This window comes from Carassius auratus, unplaced genomic scaffold (assembly GCF_003368295.1).
Source record: "Carassius auratus strain Wakin unplaced genomic scaffold, ASM336829v1 scaf_tig00042771, whole genome shotgun sequence".
NCBI classification, from domain to species: domain Eukaryota; kingdom Metazoa; phylum Chordata; class Actinopteri; order Cypriniformes; family Cyprinidae; genus Carassius; species Carassius auratus.
In genome coordinates, this window is record NW_020526736.1 from 1 (window position 1) to 13432 (window position 13432).

The 13432-nt window shown below is 31.7% G+C and overlaps 1 protein-coding gene across 1 annotated transcript; it reads right to left on the bottom strand.

The window, feature by feature from the left end:
• Positions 1–2353: 2353 nt before the first annotated feature.
• LOC113086142 (G8 domain-containing protein DDB_G0286311-like) lies at positions 2354–4305 on the bottom strand (the record flags this gene model as incomplete). Its single annotated transcript, XM_026255337.1, has 6 exons — positions 4249–4305; positions 4089–4171; positions 3938–4015; positions 3670–3756; positions 2975–3118; positions 2354–2602 (listed from the first exon to the last, which is right to left on the bottom strand). Coding segments are annotated over exons 1-6 (643 nt in total), but the record flags the coding sequence as incomplete, so codon positions are not given.
• Between the last annotated feature and the right edge of the window lie 9127 nt (positions 4306–13432).

Below are 13432 nucleotides of genomic sequence, written 5' to 3' on the forward strand. Positions count from 1 at the left end.
GGTATTCTGTAACTAATTTTTAGATTTGAAATCTGCTGGTAACCGCACCACTTACGCTGCCTTTTTGGGATCAGTATTTTTTGTACTGTTTTTTCACTTGAAAGAGTGAAATTTGTCTCCGGTTGTGAGAGAGTGGGCATGGGAGTTGTGAAAATGGTAATCGGTTTGTGACAGTGGTGTAATGGTGGTTGATCTTCCCACATCGCAGGTCACACATTTCCATTTACTCCCATTAAAATGCATAACATATCTGCTTTCATTTTTCCCTTCAACACAAATCAACAATGGATGCAGTTGTGCAACGACTCAAACAATCTTGTAGAATCAAAATGCTCTGATATATGTTGGTTAGTTATAAACCAAGAAACATTTACACATGTTCATCAATTGACATATTTATTATTAACAGTTAATTGCCATGATTTTGCAAAATTATTTAATTTCTCATGCAAGTGCATATTGTTTAAAATAAGTCAGTTAATGTTGTTCTACATTTATTTAGATTCTGAAATCAAAATTTCCTGGGTGTGAACTTTTTATAAATCTTAATAATATTAAGACTTACCACTGCAATGTGTCATTTTCATATGTAGGCGTGTTTACATATCGTTTCAGGATCAACAGAATGGTTTTTCAAACAACCTCAGTAGAAAAAGAGACATAATTCAACATAATTGTGTATAATTGCAGTGTATGATTTGAAATAAAGACTTCTGCAACTACGCATACTTAGAACAGCATGGAAGGTAATAAAGAATCAACATAAATAAAACATTAAATAGAGTTAATGGAAAACAGAGTCATGTATGTTTTCTGTCGGCTGTTTAGAATCAAAACAAATGAATCACAAATTGAATCAATGTTGCAGAAAGGTCTGAAATTGCTTGTGATTCAGTTTGATTGATTTGCAGAGGTTTCTCTTACTGTAAGATATACTTTCCAAAATAGTTATATCATTAATAAAACATAAAAAGCTTTCCGCAATTAGTTTTCATGTAGCATTATCTGTTTTAACATAATTCAGACTTTAATATTTATTCTAAAATATTCTAATATACTGTATATTGTGTCATGTTTTCAAAAAAACACACTGGGATGTATTGGTAATTTGGAACTAAATAGTTTTATGTTGGAATTTCCTGTTTGCAAAGGCCATGTAAATTCTTAAACCAGTCTAACCAGCCAAATTTGTCATCTTATGAAGCTCTGTTCGACTGGACAACTGTGTGTGTGTGTGTGTGTGTGTGTGTGTGTGCAATGATTAATAACTTTAATCATAACATTAAAGAAAATTAGCCTCTTACAGGCCACTGTAAGTATTAGGATAATGGACTTTTTAGTTGTGTTTTTTCCTGTTCCTGGTCTCCCCGCCTTGTTTTGTTCCTTTGGCCTACTGTATTTTTCCTTCGTTGTCCTGATTATGTAATTCTGTTAACCTGTGTTTATTCAATCATGTCATTAGTCCCCTGTTTGTTTTAGTCTCTTTTAACATTTTTCTCCGTTTCACCAACACGTTACAGTAAGAGTGCTTTTCAAGTATTTTCACAGAATTCCCAATTCTTCACAACTTTTTCCAGCATTGAAAGCTCAGATGTCTAAATAGTAATAAAAATTTTATTTTTAATGCAACGACCAAAATCGTTTTTTGTTCATCCTCCAAAGATTGTCCTTATTTTTCAACTAAACGTTTCACAATATAGGAATACTAACACTTATTTTAAAATAATATGTGATTTAACTGTCTTTTTGTCACTTTCTGTACTGACATGTGAATTACATAATTGTAGGAAAGTGCAAATTCATTGAGCGTGAAACTCCAGTCAGATCATTCAATCTAACTGAACCTCACAATGAATCTTTCGTATACTTTGTGTTTACTTTGTTTGTGTTTACGTTTACTTTGTGTCTCTGCTTTGTTTGTTATAATGAGAGGATTTGCATGCATGTAAAACAGTAAATGTGTGCTTAACTCACTCAGAGAGATACTGAATGGACTCTCTCAACCGTGATGCCTGTGATTGGCTACGAATGCTCAACGCTGCAAAAGCACTTTGTAAATAGGCACATTTGCAGCGATGTTGAACTCCGCCAGATCCCTTCCATTTATTTATTTTTCTCTTTTATTAAACAATTGCAAATTATACGTTACACATAGAAATATACTCTGTTAATTCTGCAGTACAAATATATTAGTTTGCATTGACCTGAGCAGAGAGCCGCCACATCCTGTCATACACTTCAGAAGGAAAGAGGCTTCTACTGTAATTTTATGCTATTTCTATGCTTCTAGCTATCTTTCAGTGGGAGTGAGAATGCGATGACAACCAACAGGATTATAGAAGTGGAAATTTACCTTTGTAAGGATCTAGATAATTGGGATTGTAGGTGTTGGAGGGTGTGGTAGAGCTATTGGTAAGGTTGTTAGTACTGGTGAAAGTGGTAGATTCAGTCGTGGTGGTGGTGGTGGGGTTGGTAGTAGAGATGGTGATGATGATAGGGCTGGTAGTAGTAATGGTAGATCCAGTCGTGGTGGTGGTGGTAGGGTTGGTAGTGTCTGTGCTTGACTGTGGCTGACAAGTCCCAATATGACTGGATGTGGATCCTGCAGAATGAAATAAATGAAATTTGTACAGCACTCTACTAAATATAGTCTGCATTTGTTCATGATCTGCTCTTCTTCAGGAACTTATTACAGAGCTTTCAGGACAACGAACACAAAGACTCCATTTAAATAGTTTGGTTACTTTTAATCTTACCTACTTTCTGTTTTTGGTTTGCATCGCTTGATGAAATGTTTAGAATGCAGCGACAAAGTGATCACGCATGCAAACACGAATGTGTGGGAAGTATATCTTTAATTATCTGGTTCTGTGCGTGTGTTACACTTAGGGTTGCAAAGGGGTGGAACATTTACGGAAATTTCCACAATATCTCTGGAAATATAACATTTCTTTAATGGAAGTCTGTCACATACCTGTTGAATTCAGGACTTCTGGTGTGAGGCATTTAGAGGGATTTGGGACAAACCACATTTCAATGTTTATAGCCATCTTATCCATTCTTACTTCATATTTCCCCTCATTGTTTGTTATGTTGAAACGGTATGATTTGCAATATCCTGGAATCAAGAGAGAACATTTTAACATTTTATCTTAGTTAAAGCTATTTTCCAATTTTCAAGAATTCTTTGTAATTGGAATATATACAGGCACTGTATAAAAAAAAAAAAAAAAATTAGTATAAATATTTTTATACTAGTTGAAGTAAAAAAACAAATAAATAATATATATATAATATATATATAATTTATATATATATATATATATATATATATATATATATATATATATATATATATATATATATATATATATATATATATATATATATATATTACACTCAGCAGTGTTGTTATTAGTAGCTAAAATTATTATGTATTTTTTTATCATTTAAAAACAAATAAAATTCAGTTCAGCTAAATATTTGATGCCTTGGCATCTTACCAAAAAAAACAAAGGTTGAAGTCCTGATGTTACTAAAACTGAAACTGAAATAAAAATGAAAGCTAAATATTAATAATAACAATAATAAATTACTAAAACTTTAAACTGAAATATGAAAATATGAAAATAAAAGCTAAATCAAATATTATTAAAGATGAACTGTTACCTGTGGAAGATGTGTTGTATTTGACATTCGCTATGCAAAACTTTCCTATCAGTATTTCATATTCCAGTGGACATGTCAGGTTTATAGCTGGAAAAACAAACAAAACAAAAGCTCAATGAAGTTATCACTTGTCATGAGCACTATCAGAAAATAAATATACAGATTATCCACAGAAACCTTTTATTCACATAAAAATTAAACTAGAAACCTAATTCGTTCTAAAGTGTGAGCAGCAAAAGAGAAAAACAAGTAAATTATACACAGAAACCTGGACAGGATGATCTGTTGCAGCTCCAGAAACACGTATCTGTCAAATCCTCGCCGATTATCATCATTTTTGAGCACGCTGCACAAAGAAAGACTCTTACACCAAATAACATATTCATTGGCATGATACATGCATTTTAAAAGCAACATACTTATCTGACATGTAACACAACAGATGACCATCAGCCACAGCAAATGATGCTTTTGTCCAGACGTGATTCCAAGAGACAGCGACCTGATAGAAACACAAGTTAGTTTAGTTTCCACAAGCATTGGAAATGCATCTTAAACCCTAAATCATTGTCTTATTACATTCTTGAGTTAATAAGACAGTCCAAGAGTTGAGGGAGTTTGATGCATCCACATATGAAGCTGTTTGATTATGAGCCGCAGCCGAGAGTCGCAGGAATTTGATACAGACATCATTTGCAAACATGCAAATCAGATTTATTTGGGTTTTAACTGAGAACGTCAGTATGTTGTTACATGCATGCCATGCTCACTGAAAACTATATAAATGTTTGTATTTAATTACAGTTGCAACCATTATGCAACTGAAACTTTTATATTTTCAATCATTATGGGTATAATATAAACAATATTAAATTTTAAAATGTCAAAATGTACGATAATTAACCGAAAAAACAAAGTGCAATGCATTTGTGTTTCTTCTCTTTTCAATAAAGGACACGTTCTGTTGTATTTGTTCAGGTAATGAATGATATGCACACGTTTATGGTTTGATTCAAGTGAACAGATGTTAATGGGAGCCACTGAAAGTACGTCATGTTCATTCCGAATAATTCAGAATCACGTAAGAATGTAATTTGATGTGTTTCCATATTACGTTCCTAGAAATACCTTTTATAATAACAATGCAAATATCTGAAACCAACAGTGTTCGGCCTTCACTAACATCCTGAAGATGCAAATTCGCTTCTAAAAGAGGTTCATTGTAGCTTGACACATGCATGATCACATTATAATGCTCATAAATCTAATAAATCAGTAAAATCAGGAGATAGAAGAGATCTGACAGCACAATAACAGACGTTTTCATTCAAATCAACACTGATATTTGTCTTTTTTTCAGTCAGAATGGCACTGAGTAAACCTCAAAAACCTTGAAAAAAGATCTGATAGCAACACAGTCGGTAGTAAAACATGTTAGTGAGAATAAATATGTTTTTTCATCAGGTAATGTGTTAAAAAATAATGGATAGCAAAATATGCAGTATGTATACAATATGAATATCTACAGAAAATGAATTATGTGATGCAGTGTGGATCTGATCACGCTCTCATTGGCTGATGTCTCTAGACTCCGCCCACTCCCTCTCCTGCACCAATGAGAGCAGCCGATGCCTCATTGCTCAGTGTGCTTCTTTTCTCTCTAGTAAGATAATGTTTCCTTCTTTGCTCTCCTTTTCTGAAAAGCCTCCTTTTGGAGATTTTCCACAAATTGTTACGTTTGGTTCATGTGAATCTAGAAATTCCAAATACAAACACATAGTATAGTAATTTCCCATATAAAGGACTCCAGTGTTGGATGTGTTTAACTATTGATAACATTATTTTCCAGGAATCGACATCCTTCTGGAGGGCAAACAACAGCCAGTGAATATTATCAATAGATCTGATGGATTCTGGGAAGTGTGTGGCTTTGTCACTGTAAAACATTGTAAAACATACTGTATGTTTGATCAAATGAGTTTAATTATATCAACATTAATTCACAAGATATTTAATGAACTTCAGCACAAAAGCTGTCAGTCTGAATGACTAAATTTAGCCCTTTATTTTATATTTTGATCATTGTATGTGTGATCTTTATTAATTAGAACTTGATGAATCAATCCAGCAGCGTCTGACAATGATGTCACTGCTTTTATTAATAGACTGCTCTCTGTTAGTCACTAATTAACATGTTTGTCTAACATGATTATTGGCTCATAAAGCTAACAAAGGCCATCATTTCATTATAGGCATTCATTATATGAAAAATATCTATTTTTTCTGTAAAGTAGACTTCTAGTTCTTTATGTTATGTAATGAAACAAACTATTACTATTACATACTAAATCATATTTAATATTTCTTATTGTTATATAGTTTAACATCATTTTATTATATTCTTATATCTTTAGATAGATAGATATTGCATGCATTTAGTTATTTAATGCATGCATTTATTTATTGCATGTATTCATTTATTTAATGCATACATTGATTTATTGCATGTATTCATTTATTTAATGCATGCATTTATTTATGCATACATTCATTTAATGCATTTATTATGTATGTGGTTTTCATTTTTAGTTGATTTCAGCTCCTGTCTCTTTAACAGTCAAAGCAGAAGAAGTGCATGCATCTGTTGGTTCAGTGCAGGTTTGAACATGTCTGCAGATCAGAGGAGCAGCTGTGTTTGTATATGAGCTCAGAGCTGTCAATCAACAGTCAACAGTTGCACAGAGTTTGAGAATCTGTTCATCAGTGTGTGTTAATGTACAGACAGCTGACTCTATTTCAGTCTAAACTAAACTAAACTAAAAACACCAAGCCTGATCAGGACCAAACCAAACCTCTTCTGCTCACCGAGGCTGCATTTATTTGATAATAAAAATACAGCAGAAATAGTGAAATATCATTACAATTCAACAAACTGTCATTTATTTCTGTGATCAAATCTAAATGTTCAGCATCATTACTCTAGTCTTTTGTGTCACATGATCTTGTGATCATGTAATAGGTTCAGCTCTTTAACTGAATTGTAATCCCAAACAGAACCAATGACAATCACGTTTAGTAGCAACCGTTCAATCACAGTGACACTGAATCATTCAGGACTGAAAATAAATGTGTTGTGATTTACAGTATGAGCGGCTGTGAGCCAAGTGTCTGTCGATGCTAAAGACATCAGTGTGAACTGTTAGTGGACACAGACTACAGACTACAACTTTTAGTTTATTTGTTTGTTGTTTGCATTAATTTACTCATCAGTATTATTATTGTTAATGCATGCATTTATATATTTAATGCATGCATTATTTATTTACTTATTTATGGCATCCATTACTTTATTGCTTTATATATATATATATATATATATATATATATATATATATATATATATATATATATATATATATATATATATATATATATATATATATATATATATATATATAATTGAATGCTTTTATGTGTGCATTCATTCATAAATATATTTTAATGCATCCATTATAATTTTAAATTGAATACATTTATTTTAGCATGTAAGCATTCGTTTATTAATTTAATTAATGCATTTATTTATTAATTTCATTATTTATTTAATGCATGCATTAATTTAATACCTGCATTTCTTTATTTAATGCATACATTATTGAATGCATACACTCATTTATTCAATGAATGTTTTTTTCATTTAATGCGTACATTCCTTTATTTATTTAAATTCATGCATTTCTTTATTTTCTTTTAAATTCACACATTTCTTTATCTTTTTAAAATCATGCATTTCTTTCTTTCTTTATTTTTAATTTACACATTTATTTTTTTTAATTTTATTTTTTATTCATACATTTCTTTATTTTTGTCTAATGCATTAATTCCATAGACATTTCCCCCATGACTTTGGCATTGTTATGTCGAGCTCTAGTTGACCTATAGGAAAGCGTTTTAAGATCTCTGATAGAAATCTGACTGAATCTCACAGATGTGCAGCTGGAGTGCTCCTCTCAGTGTCTATGAGAAGCAGAGAAAATGAGTAAACATAATTTATGACCCCTGGAGCATTTAAACGGCCAAAACAAAGCAGCCGCTCAGGTTTCTGCCATTAATATTTCATTGGTTTTCTTTTACAAGGTCACAGGGTGGCACTTTACACTGGACATCAGCCACAAACAAACAAACAGCCAGAAATGAGCGTTAGCTCCACGTTCATCTGCACACAGAGATGATGAAGGTTCAGAGAGTCACGAATGTGTCAGAAAACACTGATGTCAAAGCTCTCGGTTCAGTGTGAAGAATAAGACTGTCATGTGATCAGTGGAAAAACCCCGAGGATGTCCACGCTCACGTACACACTGACGTCTGTCTGTACTGATGCTATCCGGGAAGATCCGTGTGATCAAACTCAAACTTGTGTGAATTTCTATCATCTCACGGTTCACAAACCCACAAACAAACCGGCTACAGTCCGGATTATCTCACATACACGATGCCATAATTACAGTCAATAATACTGAGTTTAGAAAGACGATCAATACTGTAGAGATGATAAAGTCTGACATCACACGACAACATGACTAAAACTTCAACATACTAAATGTGTGCTATTTATTTGATTTATTTTTAATATAGTGAAAACATAACACACAATGTCGGACTCCGAATATTATAATAAATATGTATTTTAATATTTATTTAAATTATATATAATAATTATATATTACATACCATACTTAAAATACATATTTACTGTATTATTGCACACCATAAAATAAAAAAAAAATATTAAACTGTATGGGGTAAGTTGATTTAAGACTTTATTTTGTTTAAAGTTGCCTAAATCTGTAATTGTAACATTTATTGGTTATTTAATGACGTTGTATTAATAACTTGCAGTTTAGTTTTATTTTATTGTACTTATTTATATCTTTGTATGGTTTAGTTGTTTGTTTGTTTGCTTGGTTTTTGATGAATATTTGATTGAATATGTTGTTTATGTTTCCTTAGATTTGGGGGTAACATTTATTATTTTTACCTTTTGTAATTCAATTTTATTTTATGTTATGTTTATTATTATTATTATTATTATTATTATTATTATTATTGGCTATGATATTAATGCTGCTTGTTATTATGTACTGTGGAGCAAATATTATTATAGTATTATTACTACTTAATTTAATTTAACTTAATTTAATTACTTTATTTTATGTTGTGTGTGTGTTGTGTTATTTTTTATTAATTTTTTACCAATATGATTTCATTTTATTTATTTATTGTTTTACATTGACTATGCTTTGGAAACAATTAAATATTATTTTTATATTTGTTTTCTATAGTATTTTTAATAAATAAATAAAAATAAGTGTATAAAAACATTTTTGTATTTTTTGTATTTTTGTATTTGTATTTATTTGTAGCTGTTGTACTGTAGTTATATAGTGATATTATGAAAGTGGATTGAGTCGTCTTCACTAGTAAACTATCGTCCAGAAGATGTTGGTGTTTGTCTTTAGAGGTTAGTGATGTGCACGGGTTATTTTGGGTCGAGACAGGACACAATATCATTATTATTATTATTGTTAGTTAGGTATTATTAGACGTATCAGACTCAGTCCAGACGTGCCGTCATTACTCACACTGACGTCATGTCCAGGGGATTCACTGGCGTCTGCAGACCTCCTGGACTGAGACTCACAAACACAAAGACACCTGAACTGAGTAAGAGCCTGTGATACCGCGGTAAAGTGAGGACAGGTCCTTCATCACGGGGGTCAGAGAGCGACACCTGTGTGTGAAAAACCCTGCAGTTTAAAACACAATAGAGAAAAACAGCTTAAGAGAGCAGGAATGTGAGACAGAAGATTAGACGTGAGGTGCTAAAGATCTACAGTCGTACAGGAAGACAAAATAAAAGCCTTTCGTCAATTTGAGCTTTAATAACCGCTGACACAAATCCAGGGTTATTAGAGTAAACTAAGAGTAAAATCATTGAACACACTTCATTACTTGAAAAGAGATACACAAAATATGACAAAAAAATAATTTATATATTTCAGCTTTTGCCGATTTCTGATTTGTTCAGTTTAATTTGAAGTAATAAAATCACTCAAACTGACCTTTAAATTATTAAAACTGTTACAAATAAAAAAAACTTTACAATAAAATTAACATTAATACAATATTAACTAAATTAATATGTTTAATTACATTTCATATTTATATACATTTTATATTTATTAGGCCATATTGACTCAACTTAATACAATATTAAATATACAATAAAAATAAGACATATTTAAAACAAAAACAAAACTAATAAAAATGACACAAACACACGATGAAATGACTAAAACAGAAACAATATGAATGCATGTGTTGTATAATTAATTTCAATATTGTGAAAAACATTTGAAATATTTGATTATGTCAATACATAAATATTTATTTATTTAGTTAGTTTCAATAAAAAGGTAATAAAGTGATTTTACAAAACACAACTAACAATGTGAAACTAAATAGACATTAAAAAACATTAATAAAAATGTAAAGACTGTTGTATATAGCAATATTAGAAAACCCAACGTATTTGTATTTATTATAAATACACACACACACACACACACACACACACTAAGTTTAATAATAGTTATTTTATTATCTATATATGATAATAAAATAACAATCATGCGTTTTCATCTACTGGTGATGATACTGGTGTTTCAGATGTTTTATCCTAATTTTAAAAATTAAATGCAATACATTCTTCTAAAACAGTTCATCATATCCTTATGTTCACAGGCATTTTTGCATGGTTTGATTTTTGTCTGCTTTTGTTATTAAACTGAGAGTGTGATGCTAATCCAGATCTGAGGACAGAAGACCTGCTGAGACAAAACCACACGAGAAACCAGAAAACAAAGAGGTTAAAGATGCACTAATGACTTTATAGTGTGCGCGCGTGTGTGTGTGTGTGTGTGTGTGCGTGTGTGTGTGTGTGTGTGTGTGTGTGTGTGTGTGTGTGTGTGTAATTGATGTGTAAAGTGAGAACAGAGGCTTCCCAGCAGGACGGGGGGGTGATGATGTCATCGCAGGTGCTCAGAGACCAGCAGTGTTTCTGCATTAGCGTCTGAATGGGGCAGATTATCAGCGCAGGTTAGAGGTGACACAGATTCGGAGTCTGTAATGAGCTTTACCAACACACCAGACACAAGTTCACAAACACTCTGAGTCTGTCTTACTTTAGAGAGAATCACAGACGGAGAAACGTCGAGGATTGAAGAGAGAGAACATGCACTCGTGCTTTCTACTTCTCATATTCCTTTGAAATGTATTCTGTTCGACAATTATTTTTCTTGGCAGCTGTGCATGAGCGGGTTTCCTAAAGAAATGTCCAGGTCCAAAAACTATTGAAAACAACAGAGTAAAATAATTATAAATAAAATGTAAGATTTTGCATTTTAAATACATGAAGTCTACTGTAGACTGAAAGAATTTGTTGATGTTGGTGTTTAGAAATTGATAGTAAATGTCATTAATTAGAAAGAAACAGGAAGAGTAACACTAAATAAAAAGGAAAAATATATCTATACATTTTGATTGATGGGGGAGATTTTTATATATTTTTCTGAGAAAATATTCCAGAAAGACAAGATTTCGCCCTATCTAGCAAAATAATAATTTTAATAATTATTTATTAATAATTCATTAATGATTTAAATGGAATAATTTTAAAGTAGTTTTCTCCACAAACTTAAGTTACACCATGTAGTTTTTGTATTATTATTATCATTAATTATGCTATTACATTATACATTTCTTTCAAATTGTTTTTTTTGTTTGTTTTTTTTTTTTTTTTTTTTTTTTTACTTGACGTTTTAGTTATTTATGGGCTTTTGTCATTTCATTAGTTTTTATTTATGTTTCCATTTAGCTTTGATTTCCTTTCAATTTTAGTTTTTGTTTGTATTATTACTTCAGCTTAAGATCATTTTATATTAGGTAGCTGACAAGGCAAAAAAAAATTATAACAATAAAATTATAACAATATTAAATGTTATCATTAAGTTATTTTATAACTGTTACACCAGTGTTTATTTATTTAGTTATTCATTTTAGTAGTATTTAGATATTATAGTGGTTAAAAAATATTTTGAATGTAGCTTTTATATTCAGAATTGTACAGATTTTTACTAATTTTGGTTTTAGTATTCTTGTTATGTGGTTTTGTCATGTTTTTTTTTTTTCAGTTTATTCTATTTCGCCTAGTTTCGCTGTGACTTTGTTTTATGTTTGTTTCTTGTGTCTAGTGTCAGCACATGGCCTTGTTAGTTATTTTCCCGCCCATGTGCTCCTTTGGCCCCTCCTCTTTGTCTCCTCTTTACCACACCCTCTTGTTAGCCTAGTTGGTCTAATTGTGCTCACCTGTCCCTCATGTATTTTCCTCCCTGTTTATTGTGCACCTTACCCTTTTGTGTTTGCTTGTCCGTCTGTCTGTGGATGTGTCTGAATATGTGTCTGTGTCTGGTTGATCTTGTGCCCTTGTTTTGTCTAGTCCTTGTGATTTTATGTTCTTGTCTTGCTCCTTGTTTTAGTCAATTGTTTTCGTTTTTACATTGTTTTAGCTTTATATCAGTAAATAAATATTTTTATATGATTTTATTTTCTTATTTAACTATAACACACACAAGTTCAGTTAGAAGATCAAAAATTGATCCAAGGAAAGTTTTCATGTGAAGCACTCTGTAGTGAACAAGGCCAGTCTGCAGGTGGAGAGTATTGAGTGTTTGGGGAGATGAGGGGATATCATCTGTTTACGCTATAGTCTGTGAGGACGCTCTTTCTCTCCGCTCATATTTGCAGTTGCACATAAATCAATATTGCTGCTTTCATCTGCCTCCTCAGGACTCTGCACACACACACACACACACACACACACACACACACACAGAAGAGATCAAGGCATTCATCTCTCACACGTCTCACATGATTGAGATTTCTCTTCTCTGATGGAGTGTGTCAGAATGCCATTAGTGGCCACACATCCAATATTAATATATGTCAGAAGTATGTCAGAACTGAAGCACTCTTGCTGTACACATAGTACAAAGTCAGCGAGATATTCTTTTGGAAACTGCCCGAGGCTTCAGTTACTGATAAAACCCCAGAAAACTAAAGATGAAACCTCATTTAGATTAAACAAGCTTCAGTTATTGACAATCATTATTTGATTGTAGTTGGGCTTCAAAGCATTATTCTAATTCTGAACTTATTAACCTCATGGCAGAGCTTGATATTTTAGTCTTCACAGCATAAGTCCCTCAGCTGTGATTACTGTCCAGATTTACTTTCTAATCTGTTAGAGTATTTATTTTGTTTTAACACTGGGCTGTTGATGTGTCCTGAGTCAATCATGCGGATGTGTGTTTGCACATTGAAGCGCTCTGATGTTGGGTTTATTTGCCATCAGTGTGTTTTTATTAGATTTTTGTTTCAGGCTTATAATATTTTTTATGAACGATTTATCAAATACATAGTTCTCAGTATCTTAAACTCTGCGATCATAAGTCAGAAAACGCAAACATTTCTCACCAAAAGATCTGCTCTCCAGTTTTACTTTATAGCTATATACTGTAAGACATTTATTGATTAATTTGTGTCTGCTCTACAAAACGTTATTCAGGTAACCCAAAACACACTTAATAAAAATTAACTGGTGTACAAGTAAAAATATCATTTAATATGACTAAATAAACCAAAG